This window comes from Astatotilapia calliptera, chromosome 12, assembly GCF_964374335.1.
Source record: "Astatotilapia calliptera chromosome 12, fAstCal68.1, whole genome shotgun sequence".
NCBI classification, from domain to species: domain Eukaryota; kingdom Metazoa; phylum Chordata; class Actinopteri; order Cichliformes; family Cichlidae; genus Astatotilapia; species Astatotilapia calliptera.
In genome coordinates this window covers 2332880-2359674 of record NC_137433.1, presented here as the reverse complement: position 1 = coordinate 2359674, position 26795 = coordinate 2332880, and the positions used below count along the sequence as shown (strand labels likewise).

Here is a 26795-nt window from a genome sequence, read left to right as displayed (position 1 = left end):
GGAGTATAGGTAACGCGTAGCTTGAGGCCTGCTACAGTTTGAATGTAGCAAGAGGATAAAATTGTAATGAGTTCATACAGATGGGAATGTGACTCCAGCTGTGGCAATAGTAATCGACTGCATATTTTCACAGCTATCATTTTACACCTAAAAACACATTTTCATGTAGCAGGACATTTATTACATCAATATCATCAAAAGTAATCAAGTATAACAAACCAACCTCATTTGTGACCTTGGCACCAAAAAGCCAACCAGCTCCTCTGGGGCTGATGGCCCAGGTATCCACATCTTCAGGGTCTGACCACACCAAATCACAAAAAGCTCCTTTGTGAGGGATTTCCTGGTTCCGCTCAATGGTTCGAATTTGGTCCAGGGTCTTTATGTCTGGAGAGAGGCCTCCATGGACACACAGGATTTGCTCGTCCATCAGCTGAAAGAAAACAAGCCAAGAAGAACAGTTTGGAATCACAGATGCATTATAGGGTCATACTTCTGAGACTTTACACGAGCACAGAATAACGTGCGAGCCAGTGTTCACCGTCATGTGGCGCAAGCAGGCACCCAAACACAAGAATTTAACATTTCAACCACTCAAGTTGAAGAGTTGCATTTCTGACATAGAGAGCAACCGTGTGTGACAGGCCGACTTCCATCCAGTGCTTCGAGAGCGACCAGAGTGCTGTGAGCTGTGCATGGCTGCACTTAACACAGACATCAAAGATAAGGACATTTTTTAAAAAGTTGTGAAATACTAAACCTGGTTACTTAGGTCTCACAGTGACTGAGGGATGGGTGCTTTTCAGAGTTTAAAAGACTCCTTGGTGGTTAACGACAGCAAAGTATGAACTACCACGTCATCAGGAAGGTGACACTGTTGGCTAAGAAAAACGTTCTCAGCAGAACATTCGCAAACATTTGCTGTTTGATCTTTTTCTAAAGTTGGGTTGTTAGCCCCTTCCCTTCCTGTCGATGCTGTAAAAGATGAGATGGCCTCACGCTATCATGCTTCTTTGTCTTTGACCAAGTGCTCTCAGTTTTCACCCCTGGTTTCATTTTTTGTTTCGCATCTTGTCTGCACCTCTAACCTCTCCCTTTGGTATCTTGTGATAACTGCTGGTGCACATCATTTTAGTGTGCACAGCTGCTGATGCAGACTTTTTGGCTTCACTTCTGGAGAGCTGTCATTCCCTACATACAATCACTTTGAAAGCATAAGCAGCTGTCATGTACCTGGAAAGATGTAATAACAGTACAAATTACATTAACAGTGTAATACTCACAGCTGCAACTGTTAACATGTCAAAGACTTTGGTGCAATAACGCCAGGCATTAGCATTCCCATACTTGGTCTGGCACTCATCTGTAAGAATAAAAAAGAGAGCTGAGTGGTACAGAAGCAAAGTCATCTGTTGATTTCATTCTTCTTCTGCTTCTTTTTCTACTGTTTTTACTTCGTTTTGTTTAAACATGTTTTTATATTAGACAAAGAGTTTTTAAATAACAATTTCATTTAAGAGAAAAAGCTGTGTGTGTGTGTGTGTGTGTGTGTGTGTGTGTGTGTGTGTGTGTGTGTGTGTGTGTGTGTGTGTGTGTGTGTGTGTGTGTGTGTGTGTGAGAGACAGAGAGAGATATAACTAGCAATGAGACCTTAAAGTCGGGAATTCTGGCCCACCATTCTCTGCATAGTTGTTTTTTCATCAAGCCATAATGAACATCCTGCCCAAGGTTACGCAGAAGCACCTCAGTCTGACTCCAGTAAAGTCTCAGTAAACCTCTCCAAAACCTTATTTGTTATTTCTGAGCCATGAGACAGCTTAAGGCCACGAAGTGATAGCAGACTTTCTCCTTCAGGTTTTTTTTCTTGTTTTTGTTTTGTTTGTTTGTTTTTCAGATTTTGGTGAAGAGCAGAATTCAAGGTTCATTCAAGTACGGCAAGTCGTCCGGCCCCTGAAGCAGCAAAGCAGCCCAAGACCATCACACTACCACTACCACCACATTGGACTGTTGGTGTGATGTTGTCTTTTATAAAATGCTGTTAGTTTTACATCAGATTAAACAACAAGATGAAAACCTTCCAGAAAGTTCAGCTTTTGTCTCGTCAGTCCACAGACCATTTTCAATTCAGTTTTACAGTGGCTTGCAAAAGTATTGGGCCCCCTTGAACTTTCCCACATTTTGTCACATTACAGCCACAAACATGAATCAATCTTATTGGAATTCCAGGTGAAAGACCAACACAAAGTGGTGCACACGTGAGAAGTGGAACAAAAATCATACATGACTCCAAACATTTGTTACAAATAAATAACTGCAAAGTGGGATGTGCGTAATTATTCAGCCACCTTTGGTCTGAGTGCAGTCAGTTGCACATAGACGTTGCCTGATGAGTGCTAATGACTAAACAGAGTGCACCTGTGTGTGATCTAATGTCAGTACAAATACAGCTGCTCTGTGACGGCCTCAGAGGTTGTCTAAGAGAATATTGGGAGCAACAACACCATGAAGTCCAAAGAACACACCAGACAGGTCAGGGATAAAGTTATTGAGACATTTAAAGCAGGTTTAGGCTACAAAAAGATTTCCCAAGCCTTGAACATCCACGGAGCACTGTTCAAGCCATCATTCAGAAATGGAAGGAGTATGGCACAACTGTAAACCTACCAAGACAAGGCCGTCCACCTAAACTCAGGCTGAACAAGGAGAGCGCTGATCAGAAATGCAGCCAAGAGGCCCATGGTGACTCTGGACGAGCTGCAGAGATCTACAGCTCAGGTGGGGAATCTGTCCACAGGACAACTATTAGTCGTGCACTGCACAAAGTTGGCCTTTATGGAAGAGTGGCAAGAAGAAAGCCATTGTTAACAGAAAACCATAAGAAGTCCCGTTTGCAGTTTGCCACAAGCCATGTGGGGACACAGCAAACATGTGGAAGAAGCTGCTCTGGTCAGATGAGACCAAAATACAAAACGCTGTGTGTGGAAAACTAACACTGCACATCACTCTGAACACACCATCCCCACTGTCAGATATGGTGGTGGCAGCATCATGCTCTGGGGGGGCTTCTCTTCAGCAGGGACAGGGAAGCTGGTCAGAGTTGATGGAAGATGGATGGAGCCAAACACAGGGCAAGCTTGGAAGAAAACCTCTTGGAGTCTGCAAAAGACTTGAGACTGGGGCGGAGCTTCACCTTCCAGCAGGACAACGACCCTAAACATAAAGCCAGGAAACAATGGGATGGTTTAAAACAAAACATATCCATGTGTTAGAACGGCCCAGTCAAAGTCCAGATCTAAATCCAATCGAGAATCTGTGGCAAGATCTGAAAACTGCTGTTCACAAACGCTGCCCATCTAATCTGACTGAGCTGGAGCTGTTCTGCAAAGAAGAATGAGCAAAGATTTCAGTCTGTAGATGTGCAAAGCTGGTAGAGACAGACCCTAAAAGACTGGCAGCTGGAACTGCAGCAAAAGGTGGTTCTACAAAGTATTGACTCAGGGGCTGAATAATTATGCACACCCCACTTTGCAGTTATTTATTTGTAACAAATGTTTGGAGTCATGTATGATTTTTGTTCCACTTCTCACGTGTGCACCACTTTGTGTTGGTCTTTCACCTGGAATTCCAATAAAATTGATTCATGTTTGTGGCTGTAATGTGACAAAATGTGGGAAAGTTAAAGGGGGCCGAATACTTTTGCACCAAATCACAACAATGGTTGCCTCAATGTGCTACATAAATAAAATTGAACTGAATTTTTCCCAAAAGTCCTGAGAAGCACCAAGATCAGGGCAAATGTGAGACAAGCTGTTGTGTTCTTTCTGGTCAGCAATGGTTTGTGCTAGAGATGGCACGATACCACTTTTTTATGTCCGATACCGATACCGATATCATAAATTTGGATATCTGCCGATACCGATATGAATCCGATATAGTGTTTTTTAATCAACAAAACTGTTTTTTAAAATATCTTGCTGCATTTTGCAAGTCTGCAAGTTCATACTCAAGTTTAAAACAACAACTACACTAAAGCTATTCTGTTATACCTGTATACAAAAAAAATATTTCATAGTTCAGCAATGCTGATCAATCTAATAAACTTAGACCTACACCATCCTCCCTATTCTGGTATTTTAAAGAGTACTTAGCGTAAATATTAAGCAACCTAACTAATAGGGTTCCAACTCCCAGCAACAACAAAAATAAATAAATAAAAAATAGGGAACCACCCCTCACGCTCCACCTCATGATGCTTAATCGACGTAATCAACCTTAATTTGATGCAGTGTGAAAAAAAAAAAATGCACAGAAATCAATTATTTTTCAAGAAATATTAAATAGATTCAACAGCTTTCTTCAACAAAATTGCAGACTGCACAGATGGTACCTTCCCAAAGGAAAAAGTACTATAGCTTACTAGGGTATATATATTAGACTTAATAGTTACTATATACAGTAATGGACTTCTATTTATTTTGCATCAAATTAAAACTTTGTGTGTCAGATAATTATTTATTAAAAGCTCGACATTTTAAATGAGAATAAGAAAGAAAAGTATGTCTTTGTGCCCCCTTTTCCCAGTTAATGCCCTATCGGCCCCCCTGGCTAAACTTTGCTAGATCCGCCCCTGCACAGTTACCAGCCGTCAGCTACGTAGAAAAAGATCCTGGTGTAGAAAGTAATATTAAATAAATTCTAACAACAGCTTATCAAGCTTAAACGTGCTGCTGTTGTTCAGCCGCTGGTTTCCTCTTTCTGGTGCAAAGTGGGCCAAAAACAAACAAGAGAGACGGACTCGCGACAGAAAAGCCGATCAGCTGATCATTAAGCAGTTTCACGATTGAAGTAGCAGCTGGAGAGCGAGAGGCAGTCGCTCGTTAAGCTTAACGCAGGAATGCTTTACAAACATTCAGAGATGGACTTACACACTTGCTTTACTTCTCTCGGGGATAACTTTGTCGGAGATGAAATGCCAGGTTGCTAGCGAAGCTCCAAATGCTATCCAGACCACCAACCAGTCCTGCATGCCACAGCTGCTCTATCACGTGATGCATACTGCTCCGACATGCTAACGTTCTGAGGTGAGTTACGGCGTGTCGCAAGTTTTGTGAGGTGCTTTCGTGATATTTAATGGATCGGATTACATTTTTTATTTTTCTCCGATATCCGATCCAGTCATTTAGGTCAGTATCGGACCGATACCGATACGTAATATCGGATCGGTCCATCTCTAGTTTGTGCCTTGGATGCCATTTCTGCAAAATCTCTTTTCACTGCAGAATTTTATTACTGTTGTATCATGCACACTGAGCTAAACTGAGGCGAGTGAGGCCTGCAGTTCTGTAGATGATGCTGTGGGTTCTTTTGTGACCTTCTGGTCATTGATGTGCTCTCGGAGTAATTTTGGGAGGCCTGCCACTGTTCACCACTGACGTTTTCTCAATTCGTGGATAATAGTGCTCGTGGTTTGCCTTAGTTTGCTTTGTAACCATTTCCAGTCTGATGTCAGCCTGGAATCAGGCCTGGGTGTGACTGTACTCACCTTTCCATAAAGGTGGATAATAAGAGAGAGCAATGACTTTTTCACACAGGGACAGGTACGTTTGGATTGTCAATAAATAAAACCAGTTTAACAATTGGGTTGTCTTTGTCTAATATAAACATTAGCTTGATCTTAAACACTTTAGTGTGACAAATATGCAAAAATATTATATCAGGAAAAGAGAAAAATGCTGAATGAAAAGTACTGTGCATGTCATATAAACGAAATATTGTGAAAAACAGCTTTAAAAAATATTTTGTTTTTGGTTTGATTTTTTTGGTCCTATTTCAACACAATGTATTTGTTAGTTCTATATTATTATTATTTCATTTGTTGTTTTCCAAAGTAAAAAAAGGGGCTGCTCCTCATCAGCTCTGTGAATCAAAACTCACCATAAAAGCCGTAAACTTGGGTGATCTGCCTGCTCTCATGGTTTCCACGTAGAAGAGTGATGCGGTCAGGCCATTTGGCCTTCAGCACTAGCAGATAGGTGAACGTCTCCAAGCTGTAATACCCTCGGTCGACGAAGTCACCCTACAGATGACGGAGGTATATTACAGACACTGTGCCAACATACCTGTTAAACAGAACCAGTTAAGAACGCTGCTTCTAAAAATGTGTTCCAAACTTAATAAAAGAAACAAACCATGAAGATGTAATTTGTGTCTGGAACCTGGCCACCAGTTCGGAAGAGTTCACAAAGATCATAAAACTAGAACACAGACAGACACTCGGGTATTTATTTAAAACCCAGACCAACATTAAAAAAGGTGAAAACTATGTTAAGAGTCAGTGTAAACATGTTGCTTAGAAACATCAGTGATCAGGGTGTTTTGAGACTCCATTTTTACCTGTCCATGTATGTCCCCACACACTGTTACAGGAGTGGAGACGGGCTGCACGTTGGACTCCTCCAGCAGAAGATCACACACGTAGTCACATAACCTCTGTACAGATCACAGCATAACAGACAGAAAACATAAGCCACTCACTGTTTGTAAATAAGACCAATTTCATAATAGAAGTATGAATCTAAAGCATTTCCTAAGCGAATAATAATAATAATAATAATAATAATAATAATTATTATTATTATTATTATTATTATTTTTTTTTTTTTAACTATTTAATTTGTAAAAATGTGTATACACACACACACACACACACACACACACACACACACACACGTAGGAAAATATTTAGTATACACATCCAGAAATGCATACACTATTATATATTGTACATATATTTATTAGTTTCAGGTTGGCCATTCTTGTATTTTGCTCGTTTGTGTTGTTGTGTTTGCACATCTCTGTTGCTTGTGGGGCTCGCACACAAGAATTTCACTCGCATGTGCTGTGCCAGTGTGCCTGCACATGTGATGTGACAATAAAAGTGATTTGATTTGATTTGATTTGGGAAGTTCAAGTACTTTCACTCTGCCTGAGCTCTGTTAACCAAGTGGTGTTCAAGAATAGTTCACCAAGCTTTTTGGCGCGTGCTAATGCTCTTCCGTGGATATTTGCTGCCTTTTGTTACTGTTTCAGTCACTGCTTTAATAATGTTGACATCTGGCCTCTGAGGAGGTAAATTGTAAATGGTCTGATTCTTTTATAGTGCTTTTCTTCTCTCCTGGAGGACTCAAAGTGCTCTATACAACATGCCACATTCACACAAGCACTTTCTAGCTACTATTTACACACGATCATACGCCGGTGGATGAAACTGGGGGTTAATATCTTGTCCAAGGATATTTGCAGATTAGGAGCAGCCAGGGATCGAACCACCAACCTTCCGATCAGTAGATGACCTGCCCTACCACCTGACCTACAGCCACCCAGGCCAGTCATAACTGATAGATGGAAAATCCACAGTGAAACACTAAGTGTAGCAACGCGCTGGGAACTGTTCACACTGAAAAATAAAGTTGTTGCCATTTACATGTTTACATCTAATGAGACGTGCTAATCAAATGTGTAATTTGTTCAAAAAAAAGTAACCAATGTCAAAATACAAACTCTGAAAGACCTTCAGAAAGCTTGGACAACTATTGCTCAAGACCACTTAAAATAAAATTACAAAGACTAAAAAATAAAATAAAATAAAAAACAGCACAGGAGATCATTCTTGTACTCGCTGAATCTCTCTGTAGAGGAGCAAATTTAACCAAAGAATTTCCTTAAGGATTAAGAAAGTATCCGGGTTCTGATTGTACTTGTACGACTGAGCCTTTAGCTTGCTCTAAATTAGAAGGTAGCTTGTCAAGCTAAATTCTTCCAGTGTTGTCTCATTTACAAGAGACACCTGTTCCTGTTTTTCAGTTCAGCCAATCTGAGTTTAAAGAAAACATTACTGCAAAGTACGGCTGTGAAAAAACAGAAGAAATGTGAACGATATATCAAAATCTGTACAGTATTACAAATCGTGCAGCTACACCTTCGGTTGGTGGGACATGAGATAAGCCGTATTGTTCACAGTATTGCCAGAGTATAATTGTGTATTTAATAAAATATTTATAATTTGTGTCCCCGTAACCTTTTAAGTATCATCATGTAAAGTATCGTGACACTACGCTGGATCGATTTTTCCTCTGCCCGTAGGTGACGTGTCACCAAAAACGTATTTGTAGCCAGTCACTTACAGTAACTGAAAGACTGTCTCCTTTAAATTCAGATCTTGACAATAACTTTGAGTGCACATTAATTATTGTTTCCTTTCACAAACCGCTGATCAGCTTGACTAGTCTCCCGGTTTCACAATGACTACAACAACCATGAAACTGTCACTGGCTACTACGGGGGAGTGTAACTGAGTTTGAAAGGATGGGAAGGAACGGTACTCTTGGTCACTGCAACTACTCTTAAAATCGTTTGAAACCAACCAAGACTGAGTACAGCTTTACACCGGTGAGAAAAACCCAGCGGTCAGCCCATATGATAACAGCTAGCAGCATCGGCTCACTGCTGACATTGTGGTACCTTCAGAAAAATAACCATCCCTCAGGCCACTGTCGCTCCTGCTCCCATACCATCTCAGAGGATGTTACTAAACTTTAACTGTGCCATGACAGCTAAGATACATTATTATTTTACTGTCTGAGAGATTGAAATCAACAGACTAGCATCACTAGCTAGCTATAGCTAATTCTGCTATTCCAACAGACAGCAGGAGTGAGAGCGCCGTTATTATCAGCCCACAACACGGATTCAGCAGAAACACGTCAAGAAAGTGACATTTACCTTCAGATCGTTTTCTGGGAGGTATTTACACTGCTTTGCAATCTCTGCATATTTATCCAAATCTAGAGGCGCCATTGTACCCAGACAGTTATATACGTCACTTCCTGCAACACTCGGGAGGAGTGTTTTCCTCTAACGTCATTTCAAAGTCGTCACAAACCGAAATATGATATGACTGCAGCTCTGTTACTTTAAACCAGGGGTGTCAAACTCATTTGCACAGGGGGCCAAAACTCAAGGCACACTTTAGGTCGTTGGCCAAACAAGATAAACATTCACTGAACAAACTAAAACAATGTTTTTCTTAAAAAAAATATATAAATATGAATAAAAACGGACATGAATATTATTCCAGAATAAATAAACTTAGAAAAAATAAACTTTAACTTTAAATATTTTTCTCTCCATAAAATATATCCTGTCAAAATTATACAAGTTAGAAATGTGAAAATGCTGCCAAAACCCCCAGAAAAAATACATGAAAATTGTGCGTGTAAGTAAACGCTAAAATAACAACAAATCAAAACAATGAGATTTTGTTGCTATTATGATAGTTTATAAAAAATAAAATAAACTTAAAATATTTTGCTCTTCATAAAAATATCTCCTGATACAAATTGAAAATATAAACATGATGCAAAAAAACAAACTAGAAATATAAATAAAATTTCTGCTTTTCCGCAAAAGTGAAAAAACAAACAAACAAACAAACAAACAAACAAACAAACAACAACAACAACAACAACAACAACAACAACAACAACAACAACAACAACAACAACAACAACAACAACAACAAATCATAACAATCAGTTTTCTTGGCTCTCATGCCACTTTGTCAGAGCTGGATGCTTGGCATCTTTTTTTGGCAACAAGTTCGTTTAAGTTTGGTGTGAGGTCTTTGTTGTAGAGATTCTCAGGATGGACTGCAGGTGTTCATCGGTCAGACGACTCCTGTGTGCTGTTTTGTTAATCTTCAACACTAAAAACAGCTTCTCACACAGGTATGTGCTACCAAACATACACAAGGTTTGAGCCGCATGTAGACGGAGCTGGGGCATTACTTCAGGAATGGAACGAATAAACTGTGCCCTTCAGTGTCGTACTTTGCCTTGAGTGTCCCATTACACTGCAGCTCAGTCAGCTCCATCTGAATCTGCACGGGTGCAGTTTCCATGTCAACTGTAATAATGGACTGGATTTATATAGCGCTTTTCAAGGCACCCAAAGCGCTTTACAATACCACTATTCATTCACTGGTGGAGGCAAAATACAGTTGTAGCCACAGCTGCCCTGGGGCAGACTGACAGAAGCGAGGCTGCCATATCGCGCCATCGGCCCCTCTGGCCATCACCAGTAGGCAAGTAGGGTAAAGTGTCTTGCCCACGGACACAACGACCAGGACAGAGAGCCCAGGGATCGAACCGGCGACCTTCCGGTTACAGATGCGATTCCCAACCCCCTGAGCCACGGTCGCCCGTAAATGGGTTGCGAAGCAGCTCGAAATTCTCTTTTTGCGCTTCAAAGTCACCAAAGCGCCGTGCGAACTCAGTGCGCAGTGCACTCAGCTTATCAGCAAGGTGCGCATTTGGGAAAATTGTTGCGCTGACTTGGTTCAACATTACTTGGCAAAAGGGAAAGTGAGGCAAGTTGCACTGGTTCATTTGTGACTCCCATAAGAGCAGCTTCACTTGAAACGTCTTCACCGCATCATACATGCCATGTCCATGAACTGACAGGTTTCCTTGCTGAGCTCAAAAAGTTAATTGAGAACTTTTCCCCAACACAGCCAATGGACCTCTGTATGATAAGGAATGTCGGCAAACGCTGAATCTATTTCCCACATAAAAGACTGAAATTGCTCGGATAAAATTTACAGTTTGCGTTACGGTGCTCATTACATGCTCCATTTTTAGGACTTTACCACGCAGTGTTTCCTGGTGTATGATGCTTTGATATGCTGTTAACTCACCGGTGCAGTTCTCCTTAAGCTAGTCCACTTTTTTTTAAGTTCAACAAGTTTGTCCCAGGGCAGTTTCATGTCGGTTACACTTTGACATAGGTTTTAAAAAATGTCTTTTCCTGTCGTTGTCCCGTGCATCGATTTAATGCCCATATTTCTTCTCCACGGATGAAGATGGCCAGCTGTGCAATGTCTATCATGGCTTCACCTTGGCAAGTGCCACTCTCATGTCATTTTCACAGCAAAGTCTGTTCCTTTTCTTCGTTTTTATGTCCAGCATCCTCGAAAAGGATTGCTCACAAAGATATGTTGTAACAAATGGTATAAAAAAAAAAATCCAGGGCTTTCTTAGCAATAACTGGATACTCGTCCATTTGTCGACACCAAAACGCTGAGAGCATTGTTGTTCTGAAGAGTTGCTGTTGAACCTAGCTTTGCTGAATTTCAATGATTTTGCCATGGTATTCATCATTGACATCTGCTGTTTCAACAGCAAACGTGAACAGTTGTCTCACCCATGCTGGATATGACTCTTGTAGGAAAATATTTGTCGAGAGACTTTGCTTACAAGCTCATCTAAGTGCGTTGCAATTGTTTGCTTCAGTTATGTGGATACAGAAATATTTCCGATTCCAGACACATCTTCGATCTTACTTACACAGTTGTCCAGAAGGGGGAAGTTTGCAAAGTAGTTGTTCTCTGTTTGTCGTTTCCATAACGCTAGCTTTTTTTGAAAAGCCTTCAGGTGTTCTTCTGCTTCTATGACATTGACTCTACCACCCTGCATCTGCTGATTGAGATGATTGAGAGCTGCGAATATATCAGCCATGTACCGTAAAATGAACTCAAGATCTTTGAAGCAATCTGCATGACAGTGTTGGTGCTCTTGCAAAAACAGGGCTAATTCCACACGCATGGCAAAAACACGATTCAGCGCCTGTCCCCGGGATAACCACAGAACATTAGAATGGTACAGAAGTACCTCGAATTCAGAGCCCATTTCTTTACACAGCTCACTGAAGATGCGGTGCCTCAGAGCACTATTTCGCACATAGTTCACACATTCCACCACAGTTTTTAACACTTCTGCCATTTTTGGAGGCAAGGTTTTTGTTGCCAACGCATGCCTGTGCAAAATACAATGCGTCACCATGATGTGTGGTGCATCGGCTTTTACTAGCACACCAAAACCAGAGTTTCTTCCCAGCATGACTGGAGCTCCATCTGTACAAACTGCAACCATATCCAATGAAAGATTGTTGTCTCTGAAGAAGTCATCCACAAGCTTCTTCACATCGGCTGCCTTAGTTGTTGTTGTAAGAGGCTTGCAAAATAAAATCTTCTTTTATCACGTCATCTTTCACATAGTGCACAAAAACAGCAAGCTGGCTTAGATTAGCAGCGTCTGTGCTCTCATCAGGTTGAAGGCTGAATTTTGCCGGGCTTGAAATCAGATCGGCGACTACTTGAGCCAAGATGTCTTTACTCATGTCTTCTATTCTTTCGCTGATGGTGTCATTTGAAAGAGGAATTTGGGATAATTCACCTTCGGCCGCTATTCCGAGTATCAGATTCGCCATCTTTAACGCAGCTGGTTTCACGAGTGTTTCACCAATGGTGTATGGCTTGCCCTACTTTGCGTTCAGGTAAGCAACTTCGTACGATGCTGTGAGGATCGGTTGTTAACGGGTACAAATCCAAGAGCAGGCAGAGTGGGCCTTTCATCGAATCTGTCTCTCTTCACCTTGAATTCAGCAAGTGTTGTGCTCTTGTATCCCCCGTCTCCATGCAGCTTCAAGAAGTGTTCCTTTAGTTTTGCCAGTGCGAGACTAGAGTTGCTCAACTTATGGCAAGATGGCGCTGGAGTGACGGCAGCCTTTCCAAGTAGCTCTGCAACACCAAACTTGTTTCTTAACTTTCAACTGTTTTAGACTAGTCTTTCAACCTTTTTTTTTTAACTTCCTTTAGTCACTTTACTTTCTACCTCTTAGATATACTATGGATAACACACTTTTTAAAACTTCTGGAACCAGCTCCTTCATCTACTCAAGAGCGGAGCTGCTGGCACTTAACACAAAGGCACAGACCGGCATGAGATACAATATCCCGGTCGAGCTAAAGAGGAGCTACAGAGGCTGCAAGGCTGGAGCGAGGAAAGCGGATCACCGGAGGTGATTCAAACCATCAATCCGACAGTGATCATGGGCAACGTGAACTCGTTACAGAATAAGATTGATGAACTGTGCGCTCTGAACAACCACCGACTCTACCGTGAGTGCAGTTTGTTTATCTTCACAGAGACGTGGCTAACCGAGCTAACGCCGCAGGCTAACGTAGACCTATGTGGATTCACATCCATGAGAGCCGATAGGGACACGCAGGCCAGTGGAAAAAGCAGAGGTGGGGGACTCATTGTCTACGTTAACAACAGATATTGTAACCCTGGACACGTCTCCGTTAAAGTATCTGTATGTCGTTCGGACCTGGAGCTGCTAGCTGTTAGCTTGCGGCCATATTATCTACCTAGGAGTTTAGTCATGTGATCTGTGTGTGTGTTTACATCCCTCCGAGGGCCGACGCAACAGCTGCCTGTGAGAAAATACACACAGTTACAGCAAGACTACAGACACAACACCCTGAGGCTTTCATTATTATATCTGGAGACTTTAATCATGCCACACTTGATTCTACTCTGGCTGCTTTTCACCAGTTTGTGAATTGTCCCACACGGAGCAACAGGACAATTGACCTACTGTAGGCTAATGTGAGAGATGCATCCAGAGCCACCGCCCTCCCCCCACTAGGGAAGTCAGACCACAACCTGGTTTACCTACAGCCACAATACACACCCCTCGTCCAAAGGCAGCCGGTCACAACACGCTCCATCAGGAGATGGACCCGAGAAAAGGAGGATGCTCTGAGAGACTGCTATGACACCACAGACTGGGATGTGCTCCTGAGCCCACATGGTGAGGACATAGAGGGGGCGACACACTGTCTGACGGACTACCTCAACTTTTGTGTGGACACGGTCGCCCCTGCTAAGACAGTACGGTGTTATCCTAATAAGAAACCGTGGGTAACACAGGAAGTCAAAGCTGTCCTCAACATGAAGAAGAAGGCTTTCAGGAGCAAAGTGAAGGAGGAGATGAAAGCAGCACAGCGGGAGGTGAAACGCTGCCTGAGGGAAGCAAAGGACACCTACAGGAGGAAGGTGGAGCAGAAGTTGGAGAGGAACAATATGAGGGAGGTCTGGAATGGTGTGAAAACCATCACAGGCCACAACACCAAGAAAAGCACAGTGGGGGGGACTGTGGAGAAGGCAAACGAACTCAACAACTTCAACAGGTTTGACTGGCCCACAACCCCCCCACCCTCACCCCCACCTTTACTACAGAGCCCTCTCCCTACTCTCCTACCTCCCTCGCTTCCCCCCCTCCCTGACACTATGACACCCCCCCCCCTCCTCCTTCTCCAACCCCTCTCTAAACAGCACGACAGCCTCTCTCCCCCCCTTCCAATCATCTCCCAGTGTCATAGTGGATCAGGTCAGGAGACAACTGAGGAAGCTTCGCCCCAGAAAGGCAGCAGGCCCAGACAAGGTGTGTCCTAGGATGCTAAAGGCGTGTGCTGCTGAACTTGGGGAGCCGCTACAACGAGTCTTCAACCTCAGTCTGCGACTGGGGAGAGTGCCCGCCCTATGGAAGACATCCTGCATCGTCCCGGTCCCCAAAAAGAACCGGCCCAATGAGCTGAATGACTTCCGACCGGTGGCACTGACGTCACATCTTATGAAGACTCTAGAGCGGCTCTTCCTCAACCTCCTCCGACCACAGGTACAACATGCCCAGGACCCACTACAGTTTGCATACAAGGCGGATGTCAGAGTGAGGATGCCATCCTGTACCTCCTGCATAGAGCCCACTCACACCTGGACAAGGGAAAAGGCACGGTCAGGATCCTGTATCTTGACTTTTCCAGTGCCTTTAATACCATCCGGCCCTGTATGCTTCAGGAGAAACTAAACAGGATGCAGGTGGACCCCTGCCTGGTCGCTTGGATCTCCGACTACCTCACCGACAGGCCACAGTACGTCAGGCTGAAGGACATCACGTCGGACACTGTGGTCAGCACCACAGGGAACTGTGCTGTCCCCACTTCTCTTCACCCTGTACACCTCTGACTTCTGCTATAACTCTGAATTATGCCACATTCAGAAGTTTGCAGATGACACGGCCATCATGGGGTGTATCTGGGATGATCAGGAAGAGGAGTACAGAAGTCTGGTGAGGAACTTTGTCGCATGGAGTCACACAAACCACCTGCAACTCAACACTTCAAAGACCAAGGAACTGGTTGTGGATTTCTGTTAGGTAAACTGACACGGATGGATTACGTGGCAGAAACACACACGGACACCAAATAGTTTGTGATGCAAGTTTATATACACGAGTAGGGAATATTTACAAGGGAAGGGGCTATATACAGTGATAGATAAAAATGTGCCAGAAGATTAACACCGAGGAGATCAGATGGAGCCGAGGTATGCAGGTAGGCAGGTGACGCACCGGAGCTACCTGACAACAAGGAACAAAACAGAGTTTACGGCGTACTGTTGATAGCCGAACGTTAAACACAAGTGGACGGAGAGAGTTGGAGAGCTTACTTGACACACAAACCACAGCTGCTGCAGTGACCGCAGCCTGATGGAACGTAGCACTCCGTCGCGGATCCACAATAGCCAACACAAAATCCTAGGTAGGCAGGCAGGCAATGGAACAGGCTAAGACAAAAGAGAAGCAGTCAAAATGTGGGTCCTTAAAACATACAGCTCCACAGCGTAGAATCAACAGATTCAGCCTGTGCTAACTCGTTACCACTTGTGACAGCGACAATACTCCGACACCAGACGTCCGTGACTCTGCTCCCTAAAAGCGCTCACTGATGACGTCCGATGCGTCGCAGGTGTGTCGGAATGCCATCAAGCCCCGCCTCGCCTACCTATAACGAAAAGGAAAACAAAACCCAAACAACAACAATACACCTACCCACCACCTCCTAACAGTATCCCCCCCTCAAGGAACGCCACCCGGCGGTCCTCCAGGCTTGTCAGGATGCCTCCTGTAAAAATCCACAATAAGCGCCGGGTCCACAATAAAGGTCCTAGAGACCCAGGAGCGCTCCTCCGGGCCATACCCCTCCCAGTCCACCAGAAACTGGAAACCACGGCCACGACGGCGCACATCCAGCAGCTGCCGGACCGAATAGACAGGACCGCCGTCCACCACCCGGGCCACGCGGAGGAGGTTCCACGGGTGGGCACAGCGGGCTGCGAGAGACTGGCTGCAGTTGAGAAACGTGGAACGTAGGATGAACCCTCATGGAGGCCGGTAGTTGCAGCCTCACGGAAACAGGATTGATGATGCGTTGGATGGTGAAAGGACCCAGGAAGCGAGGGGCAAGCTTCCTGGACACGCACTTCAAAGGAACATTTGCAGAGGACAGCCAAACCTGTTGGCCCACGGTGTATTGAGGCGCAGGCGTTCTCCTCCGATCAGCAGCCCGGCGAGTCTGAGACACAGTCCGGAGCAGCGCTGCCTTAGCCAAATCCTCTGACTGCGACGTAAATGATCCTGCACGGCTGGAACCGCAATCTCCGCCTCCTGAGAAGGAAACAACGGCGGCTGATATCCCAGACAGACCTCAAACGGAGAAAAACCAGTAGCTGCCGAGGTGAGAGAGTTATAAGCATACTCAATCCAAGCAAGATGACCACTCCAGGAAGCGGGGTCAGAGGAGGCCACACAGCGCAAGGCGGACTCCAGCTGCTGATTGGCCCTTTCAGTCTGTCCATTAGACTGTGGGTGATAGCCCGAGGAAAGGCTCACCCCCACCCCCAACGCAGTACAAAAAGCCTTCCACACCCGAGAAACAAACTGAGGCCCCCTGTCAGACACAATGTCCAAAGGAATCCCATGTAACCGAAAAACGTGATCCACGAGCAAGTGAGCAGTTTCCAGGGCAAAAGGGAGCTTAGACAAAGGGACAAAATGCGCCGCCTTGGAGAACCTGTCCACAATGGTGAGGATCACCGAGTGACCAGCGGAACGCGGCAACCCGGTAACAAAGTCAACTGCAATATGCGACCAAGGTCGACCAGGGACAGGCAGGGGATGCAGCAGCCCGGGAGGGGCCAGATGACGGCTCTTATTGCGCGCACAGGTGTCACAGGCCAGCACATACTTGCGGGCATCACTCGCCAAAGCAGGCCACCAAAAGAAGCGCCGTAACAGGGAAACCGTACAACGCACGCCAGGATGACAAGCAAAACGAGACGCGTGCACCCAGTGCAAGACACGCGCACGCACGGCCGCCGGAACAAACAGTTTACCCGGCGGGCCCGAACCCGGGTCCGGATCCTGCCGCTGCGCCTGGCGCACCAGGCTCTCGATCTCCCATGTCATGGCCCCCACCACGCAAGACGAGGGGATGATCGGAACCACCCCCGTAGACTCAGACGCGGGGGAAAATTGACGGGACAAGGCGTCCGGCTTAACATTGCAAGAACCCGGGCGAAACGATATAGTAAAATGAAACCGGCTAAAAAACAGCTGCCACCTGGCCTGCCTGGAGTTAAGCCGCGTCGCACTCCGAATGTAAGAGAGATTCTTATGGTCCGTCCAAACCACAAACGGCTGTTCCGCCCCCTCCAACCAGTGACGCCACTCTTCCAAAGCCAGCTTAACCGCTAGCAGCTCACGATTACCCACGTCATAGTTCCGCTCAGCCGGAGAAAACCGCCGCGAAAAAACCGCGCACGGATGGAGACGGCCATCATCGGGCGAGCGCTGCGACAACACCGCCCCCGCACCCACATCAGAAGCATCCACCTCCACAACAAACTGTCTGGCACCATCTGGGTGGGCGAGAATGGGCGCGGAACAAAACAACTCCTTCAACCGAGCAAACGCCTGCTCGGCCTCAGGAGACCAACTGAAAACTCGAGCCGGGGACGTAAGCCGGGTGAGCGGAAGGGTGATCTGACTGAAGTTCTTAATAAATCGGCGATAAAAATTAGCAAACCCCAAAAACCTCTGCAGGTGTTTGCGCGAGGAAGGAGTCGGCCAATCCGCGATCGCTCTGATTTTACCAGGATCAGGCCCCACCTGCCCCTTAGCAAGGACATAGCCCAGGAACGACACAGAACGAGCATGAAACTCACACTTCTCCGCTTTCACAAAAAGTTTGTTTTCCAGAAGCCGCTGCAAAACGCTGCGCACCTGCTGAACATGGTCCTCAAAAGACCGCGAAAAAACAAGGATGTCATCCAAATAAACGAACACACACCGATTCAAAAAGTCCCGAAGCACATCATTAATCAATGCTTGAAACACCGCCGGCGCATTCGTCAGCCCAAAAGGCATTACCAGATATTCGTAATGTCCACGATGAGTGTTAAAGGCCGTTTTCCACTCATCTCCCTGGCGCATGCGCACCAGATGAGGTGCGCATTGTGAAGGTCCAGCTTCGTAAAAATGACCGCGTCCTGTAAAGGTTCAAAAGCAGAAGAGATCAGGGGAAGAGGGTATTTGTTCTTCACAGTAATGTCATTAAGACCCCGAAAATCAATGCAGGGTCGGAGAGATCCATCTTTCTTATCCACAAAGAAAAAACCCGCCGCCAACGGCGAAGACGACGGACGAATCAAGCCCGCCTCCAGTGACTCCATGATATACCTCTCCATGGCCGCCTTCTCCGGACCAGAGAGGTTATACAGCCGGCTGGTGGGCAAAGGAGCTCCCGGTAACAGTTCAATGCCACAATCATAAGGACGATGGGGGGGGAAGCGAGAGCGCACAGCGTTTACTGAAAACCACTCCCAGATCATGATATTGTTCAGGTACAGACGAAAGATCCACCTCCTCGGGCGCCAGCTTAGACGAGCAGACAGGCGAAGGTGGAAGAGCACACTGTAAACAGTGGGACAAGCAGTGGCTACTCCAACTCTCAATTTCAGGAGGTCCAGACCAGGTCCACTGCCAGTTCAGATAGAGGGAGAGGAGGTGGTCAACACATACAAGTACCTCGGGCTGTAGGTGGACAACAAACTGGACTGGTCATGCAAAACGCAGCACCTGTATAAAAAAAGGCCAAAGCCGACTACTTCCTCAGGAGGCTGAGGTCTTTCAACATCTGCAGGAAGCTCCTGAGGATGTTTTACCAGTCAGTGGTCGCAGGAGTCCTTTTCTATGGCGTGGTGTGCTGGGGGAGCAGCACAGCAAAGAGGGACTCATCCAGACTGGAGAAACTAATCATGAAGGTGGGCTCTGTGGTCGGCATGAAGCTGGACACTCTGGTGACAGTGGCAGAGAAAAGGACATTAAAGAAACTGATGGACATTATGAACAATGCCAGGCATCCTCTGCACACGGTCGTAAACAATCAGAGGACCCTATTCAGTGACAGGCTGCTTCTCCCAAAGTCAAAAACCACCAGACTTAAAAACTCCTTTGTCCCACACGCCATCAGACTGTTTAACTCCTCACTGGAGGGGAGAGGGAGGGGAAACAGGGGGACAAGGGAGGGCGGGAACAACTGAGTTGTAGGAGCTTTTCTACACTGTGCAATATTTGCAATATTTGTTTTGTCTTTTTTCTTATATTTGACTGTGCAATAATCACTGTGCAATATACTCACTCAAATGAGCAATCCTATTTATCCATATTGTATATTCTGTATCTATATATGTGTATATTTGTATATATGGTGTATTTATGCTTATATCCTTACTCTCATTCCCCTTAATATATCTGTAACATGCAACTTCTTACGGTGCTTTGCAACTGGAAACTGAATTTCCCGGAGGAACCCACCCGAGGGATTAATAAAGTTTCATCTAATCTAATCTAACTTGGCGTTGCAAAACGTGCAGATAGGACGCTCACTCCCATCACGTTCCGTGATACATGTGAATCTATATTGTACATATTTGTTCAACCACTTTCTTCTTTTGCCCGACATGGTTAGTATGGATTAAAACATTAACAAAAAAAAAAAAATCACACGAAGTACTACCATGACAGTCACATGTTGACTACTGAGCGCGCTAAATTCCCCACAGCACTGATTGGCCAAGCAGTGTAGCATGATCATCTGCAGCCAGTGATGGCCAAATGGGGCGGCCCCTAGGGTTCGGTCGAACCCAGGTTAAGAACCTCGGTTTTAAAAGCTTCTGAAATGTCCCGAGTCTCAAGTTCTGTTAACAGTAAATCCGATGGAATGAACTCATATTTAGAACAAGAACAGGGGAGTTTAGGTGTTTTAAATCCTAATGCTCAGACATTCAAACCTGTGTTACCAGAGCGACCCTGTCAGGGTGTTGATGAAAGTGATCATCAAGCGCAGGTTAAAAATATTTCTCAGCCCAAGGTCGTTTTGTTGGAACAGTCAGAGACGAAGTTACATCAAGTATTTCCAGGTGCAGTTTCGACTACTCAGATAATGTCGCAGTTGAAGGCACCATCAAAACATCTTACACCTACAGCACAAGGTAGTGAGGGTCATGATCATCTAGTTACTGGTTTGAAGAAACAAAATGAAATTACAACTTTATTGGCTGAGCAGCAGTCTCTGTTTTTGCTACCAAGGCGTGACATTCAGTTCTTTGATGGTGATCTTTTGCAATATCAACCCTTTATGAGAATTTTTGAGCACATGGTAGAGAGTCAAGCTTGGAGTGCTAAGGATTGTTTATATTTTCTCGAGCAATACACCAGAGGCCATCCAGAGAAGTGGTCAGAAGCTGTCAGTATATGCCTGCTGAGTATGGATATGCTAAAGCTAAATCTTTGCTCCATGAAAACTTTGGCAATTCGTTGAAAATTGCTGCTGCCTACATTGAAAGGGTCAATAAATGGCCACCTATAAAATCTGATGATGTGAAGGCTTTGCAGGAATATGGGTTTTTATTAAGGCAACGTTGTAATGCAATGGGAGACGTTGAGTCCTTGCATGAGTTGGATGTCTCTGCTAACATGCAAGCAGTTATAAAAAAGTTGCCTTATAAGCTCAGGGATAAATGAAGGAATGCGGTGTGCGATCTGCAGGAGAGGTTTCAACACAAAGTGGTTTTTAGCGATATTGTTGAGTTTGTCAAAAGGCAAGTGAAGATCGTAAGTGACCCATTGTTTGGAGACATACAGGATCCTCCAACAGCCATCAGAAAAGAGGCGAGGAATGTTAAGTCTTAGTTTTACCCTAACGCTAAGAGGAGTAATTTTGCTACTACGGTGGCCAAGGTGGAAGGGAAGATTGAGCCAGTGTTGAGGTGAGAGAGTGGTTCAGTTGTGACCAAAGTTTGCTTGTTTTGTGGAGCAGGGCATATGTTGGATTTGTGTCCTTCATTTGAAAGAAAGTTACACTGTGAAAGATTATATTTTTTGAAAGAATGGTGTGTGTTTTAGTTGTCTGCGCATTGGGCACAGAAGCAGGGACTGCAGGAAATGTCTCTTGTGTGAAGTCTGTAATCAGAAACACCCCACACTCTTACATATCCACTCCAAGCAGAGGGAAAGTGTTTCAGTGCAAACTAAAGGAGAGGGAGAACCACCAGATGAAGGACCTTCGTGTGCTGTGCAAAGCAGTGGTGTTACTGGGGCCAGTGAACAAAACTGTGCTCTCTCCATAATACCAGTTAGAGTGAAGTCCAAGAAAGGCAATCAGTCACTGATATCCTGTGCTTTTCTAGATCCTGGGAGTTGAGTTTCATTTTGTACTGAAGGGCTCATGAATAGGCTGAAACTTTCAGAAAGGAAAACTGGCATTCTGTTGCAGACAATGAGTCAGGAGAAAATGGTCAGTTACGTTGTTTCAGATTTGGAAGTAACTGGTTTGGATTTGGATCACTACTGTGACTTGCCTGACTTATTTACACAGAAAAACATGCCTGTTCATCAATTCAGTATTCCCCGACAGAAAGATCTTGACAGATGGCCACATTTGCGCCATATTAAGATACTGGAGATAAATTCAAGGGTAGAGCTGTTGATTGGGACCAATGTGCCAAAGGCTTTAGAGCCATGGGATGTTGTTAGAAGTCAGGATGGGGGTCCCTATGCAGTAAAAACTATGCTGGGTTGGACGGTGAATGGTCCTGTCAGAGAAGATTGTAAGACTGACATTTTTGATGAGAGTGTCAATAGGACTTCTGTGGCAAGACTGGATGAACTGTGGGAACGTCAAATGAAGGCTGATTTTCCAGAATGTATTCAGGATGAGCAGTTTGCTTTGTCTAGAGAAGATCAGCAGTTTATGAAGTCAGTGGTAGACTCTGTTAAGTTGGTTGATGGTCATTATACCATTGATTTACCTTTTAGGTGCAATCAGGTAAAAATGCCAAATAATAGGAAGGCTATCGAACAGCGAACTATGGTTCATTTCATGTCATATCCTTTGGATAATATTTCCAAAGGGTATGCAGAGAATGTGCCTGCTGAAGAATTGGATCGCTGTGATGGAGGGTTGTGGTACATTCCACATCATGGGGTGCATCACCCACAGAAGAAGAAGTTGCAAGTTGTCTTTGATTGTGGTGCTTCATTGCAGGGAGTGTCTCTGAATGGACAGCTTTTGCAAGGCCCAGTTCTTACTAGCTTGCTAGTTGGGGTCATACCTAGGTTCCGTAAAGAGCCTGTTGTGCTCATGGCAGATAATGAATCCATGTTTTATCAGGTAAGAGTACAAAGAGAAGACTCAGATCTGTTAAGGTTTCTGTGGTGGCCAGTCGGAGATCATAGTCAGGATCTGGTGGAATACAGAACGAAAATACACCTGTTCGGAGCCACCTGATCCCCTAGTTGTACAAGTTGTGCCTCGAGGAAATGTGCAGAGGATAACAGATCAGTTCAGACTAGAAGTTGTCAACAATGTTCTACATAATGTTTATGTGGATGATTGCCTTACTTCTATTGGGTCTGAAGAGGAGGCAGCGTTGCTCCATTAAGAACTTATTGCTCTTTGTGCTAAGGGAGGCTTTAAGCTCACCAAATTGATTAGAAACAGACGAGCAGTACTTGCTGCCATACCTCAGCAGGAACAATTCAAGGACGTTAAGGCCTTGGGTTTGGATAGTGACGTTTTGCCAGTAGAGAGAGCACTAGGTGTACAGTGGAGTATTCAATCGGATACATTCAAGTTTGAGATCACACTTAAAAAAAAACCTCTCTCAAGGAGAGGGATATTGTCTCTTGTGAGCTCGATCAATGACCCATTGGGGTTTTTGGCACCTGTTGTGTTGTCTGCTAAGTTAATCATTCAGAAACTGTGCAGAAATCATTGGGGTTGTGTTACAACCCGGCTCAAAAGCCGCAACATAACAAAGGAGACGAATACCAGCGTGTGGGTGAAAAGAAGTTTTATCTTAAAATGGAAAACCAGGTTGGCTAAAATGGCTGGTGCCACCAAGGCAAAGACTAGTGCACTGCCCGAAAGCTTGCCTCAGGTATGCTTTTATCCACACCTGACTAGGTGTGGCCAATTAGCACTAGCTGAAAACACTGAGACGATTAGAAGCTGCAGAGGGACGTAACACCTCCTCCCTTAAAAGGGTTCCTCTAGGACCCTTAAATTTATTAAAAGCCCCTCTGAAGCCTTCAGTTCCTTGACCCACAAACCTGGAATAAAAGTTAAAGCTAACAGAAGCACAGTGTTCACATTATAGTTGGCATCTCTAAGCATGGATGGGCATGAGGATTTGAAGTTGCCACACTGAACAGACAAAAAGTAACATGTGACCAACACAAAGGAGCACAACAGTCACAAACCCAAAATGATTACCTGATCTGCTACAACACAAAACCAAAAGTAGCAACAAATAATCACAACTAAGTGATCTGTTGTCTCCACCACACAAACAGTCACATACAAGTGGCCCTATACCACAACAAGTTACTTTAATACAAAAAGTTCAGTAAATCAAGCATACTAGTGACCAACCACAAAATGGAGAGCTATGGCCACACAATGATCACATCAAGGGTGGCTCAGCACCCCACAGTGTTATTGCCATCACCTGGCCAACAACACTCACAAGTGATCCAACAAAATAGCCATATTCCCCACAACACTAAAAGGTCACATCACAAAACACTCACCTCACAAGGATCTCATTAGCATCCATCAACACTGACATATGCACACACATGGCGTACACACAATGCCAACTTAAAAACAGCCTACCTGCCTCAGCTACAGACCATAATCATGAATGGTCTCAAACCTCCTACCAAGTTTGGTGCCACTGATTTACTATGTGCAACTCCAAGCCTAAAACACTAAAAACAACAAAACCCTTACTTTTCCTACCCTTGTCTTCAGTGGTGTACCAGGCTCGAGGCAACTTTAAACGCGAACTCGAGAGCAGGCAGCAGACCAGAGATATAGTCTCCTACCAAACTCTGAAGCGTACCCCCACCCAGGATAGCCACCAAACACAATAAACTAAAACAATAAAGCAAAACAACAAACAAGTGCTTCGATGGAAGGGCAGCACAGCCACCCAGCTGAAACACACTTACTAAAGGGAGTTTGCTCAATTACAGTGACCACCATCACTCACCCACTTAAAAGCAAAACAAACTGACATTCAGTCTCCACTAAAATGTCCAAATATCCCGGACGAGCCCCCACTTGTGTTACGTCTCCCCGAGGGCAAGAGGCGATAACACAACAACTCCGGAAACTCAGTACAGGTGTTATGAAAAGAAGGTTTAATGGCAGCGCTCTCACAAAATAAACAATCCAGACTCAAACAACAAATGTGGGGGAAAAAGGGACAGTTAGGTTATGCCAAAAAAAACACCAAAAAGACAAAACCAAAACTTAGCTGAGCTGAGCTATTAGCCTAGAAAAGCAACAAACAGGAGAGAAAAACCCTAAACCTCAACTTAAAACAAGCTCAAAATTACATGGGTGGCACCAACCTACTTACCTAGTGTTTCTAACACAAAGACTCTACGTGAGTAAGTGTATGGGGTCCCCAAACTTACCTAGTCCACTTTACTCCCACCACAATCATCAAACAAAAGAAAGACAGCAGGAAACCGTCACACATGTGTCAAACAATTCAAGGAGGGAAGAGAGCCGCGCCCAGCCACAGGTGAGTCTCCTTATCAAGGGTTTCACTCCTGGGTTGTCCAATCAGGGCCTCCCTCCTCTAATTAGTTGGACGTCACACAGATTGACATCAGCCTGCAGTCTGCGACCTAAGGGAATGGCAAACAAAAGGGGAGGGAAAGAAAACATGCAGCCTGCAGACACGTAACAGGTTGGGATGATGTGTTGCCAGTTACTGTCGGAAAAGAATGGACAGTTTGGCGGAATGATCTTTGCCTTCTTGCAGATTTTAAGGTTAACCGGTGCTTTAAACCTAACTTTGGAGATGTTGCTTCTGCTCGGTTACATCACTTCGCAGATGCAAGAGAGGAGGGTTATGGCACAGTCTAGGGCTGTTCGATATAACGATATATATCGGATGACGATATAAAAACATCTATCGTTTCATTTTACGCTATTGTTTGTTTCGTGGTGTCGCAAAATAAACTGTTTACAGCAATATTTTTTCATTGTTTTGATGGTTACTGTAGCAGCTATATTAATTTCTTAAAGTTCTCTCTTTCTCTTATATTTTATATAGCCACACTACGGACAGACAAGCGCCTGTTTTTATGAGTTGTGGTTAGCAATAATGACGGTAAAACCATTGCGTGTCCGCTTGTTTATGTTCCACATAAACCTTTCACAATAAAGCTCAAGATCCTGTTGAGACTTTTCAAAATAAACTGAATCACGTGAAAGAGCAGATTATTTACGGGTGAGAAGTAGAAAAGAGCCGCCAGGTGCTAATAAATAAACCTTAGACTCAAACGTTAGAACAGGCTTTTCCCCGCAGCACGCCGTGTAATAAATACTCACAAAGAAAACGGCGCCGTTACAACTTATGTCTAAAAATGTATCGTTTCATGCATCGGTTAAAACACTCGACTCCAGCTACATGACGCACAGCTGGAAACACTTCACACAAGTCGAGATTCACAGAATTTACAGAAAATGTTACATTGTTGTGATTTATATCGTTATCGGGACGATAGAATTCTTATATCGGGATATGAGATTTTGGTAATATCGCACAGCCCTAGCACAGTCACTTACCTGTTGTTGCCCAGCACCCAGAATCAAGTCCATTGTGCGTTTATAATGCGTAAAGCAAGAGTGGCTCCACTGAAACAAACTTCCATTCCTCGCATGGAGTTGACAGCTGCATTGGTTGCGAGTAGAATGGATAAGATGTGGAGAAAAGAGCTGCAAATGCATTTGCAGGAGTCAGTATTTTGGACTGATAGTACCTCGATGTAGCAGTATATTAGAAATGAAACCTCAAGGTTTAAAGTATTTGTCCCAAACCGGGTGACCGAGATACTTAAAGTGTCCAAACCTTCTCAGTGGAGATATGTTAATACATCATGAAATCCAGCTGATCTGGCTTCTAGGGGAGTCAAGGTGCAATCCTTTTTGAAGGATGATTCCTGGTTAACAGGGCCAAAGTTTCTTGCTGAACTAGAAATTAATTGTCCAGTGAACCTTGATTTTGGAAAGATCTCTTCAAATGATCCAGAGATTAAAATGGCCACTTTAGTTAATGCTGTTGATGCAAATGAATACAAAGATGGTGCAATGAAGTTCATCACTTATTTTTCTTCTTGGCATCGTCTGAAAAGGATGGTTGCATGGATTCTTAGATTCAAGAGTTTGCTGCTAGAACTTAGTAATAAGGAGAAACAGCTGAAAGAGAGCTTTAAGTCTAGTGTGACCAAAGAAAATATTGAGGAAAAGCTTAAAAGAGAGTTGCAGACTGTCAAGCCAATGAAGCTGCTGCAGGACAGGAGTGATGTGGTGGATAGAAGGGGTCCTGGTGATGATACAGGCAGCAGAGTTCTGGATGCGTTGGAGCTTGTGGATCGATTTTTGAGTAAGAAGTGAAATCCGGGAAAGTAAC

The 26795-nt window shown here is 44.4% G+C and overlaps 1 protein-coding gene across 1 annotated transcript in view; it reads right to left on the bottom strand.

Annotated features, from left to right (window-relative positions):
• Positions 1–8938, bottom strand: part of LOC113032917 (serine/threonine-protein phosphatase 6 catalytic subunit) — a 10197-nt gene extending 1259 nt beyond the window's left edge. Inside the window, exons 1-6 of the mRNA XM_026186054.2 lie at positions 8782–8938; positions 6394–6489; positions 6189–6254; positions 5935–6076; positions 1284–1363; positions 224–433 (exon numbers count right to left, since the gene is read on the bottom strand). Coding sequence (XP_026041839.1) covers positions 224–433; positions 1284–1363; positions 5935–6076; positions 6189–6254; positions 6394–6489; positions 8782–8856 — 669 coding nt within the window. The 5' untranslated portion in view covers positions 8857–8938. The remainder of the gene's footprint in view (positions 1–223; positions 434–1283; positions 1364–5934; positions 6077–6188; positions 6255–6393; positions 6490–8781) is intronic.
• Between the last annotated feature and the right edge of the window lie 17857 nt (positions 8939–26795).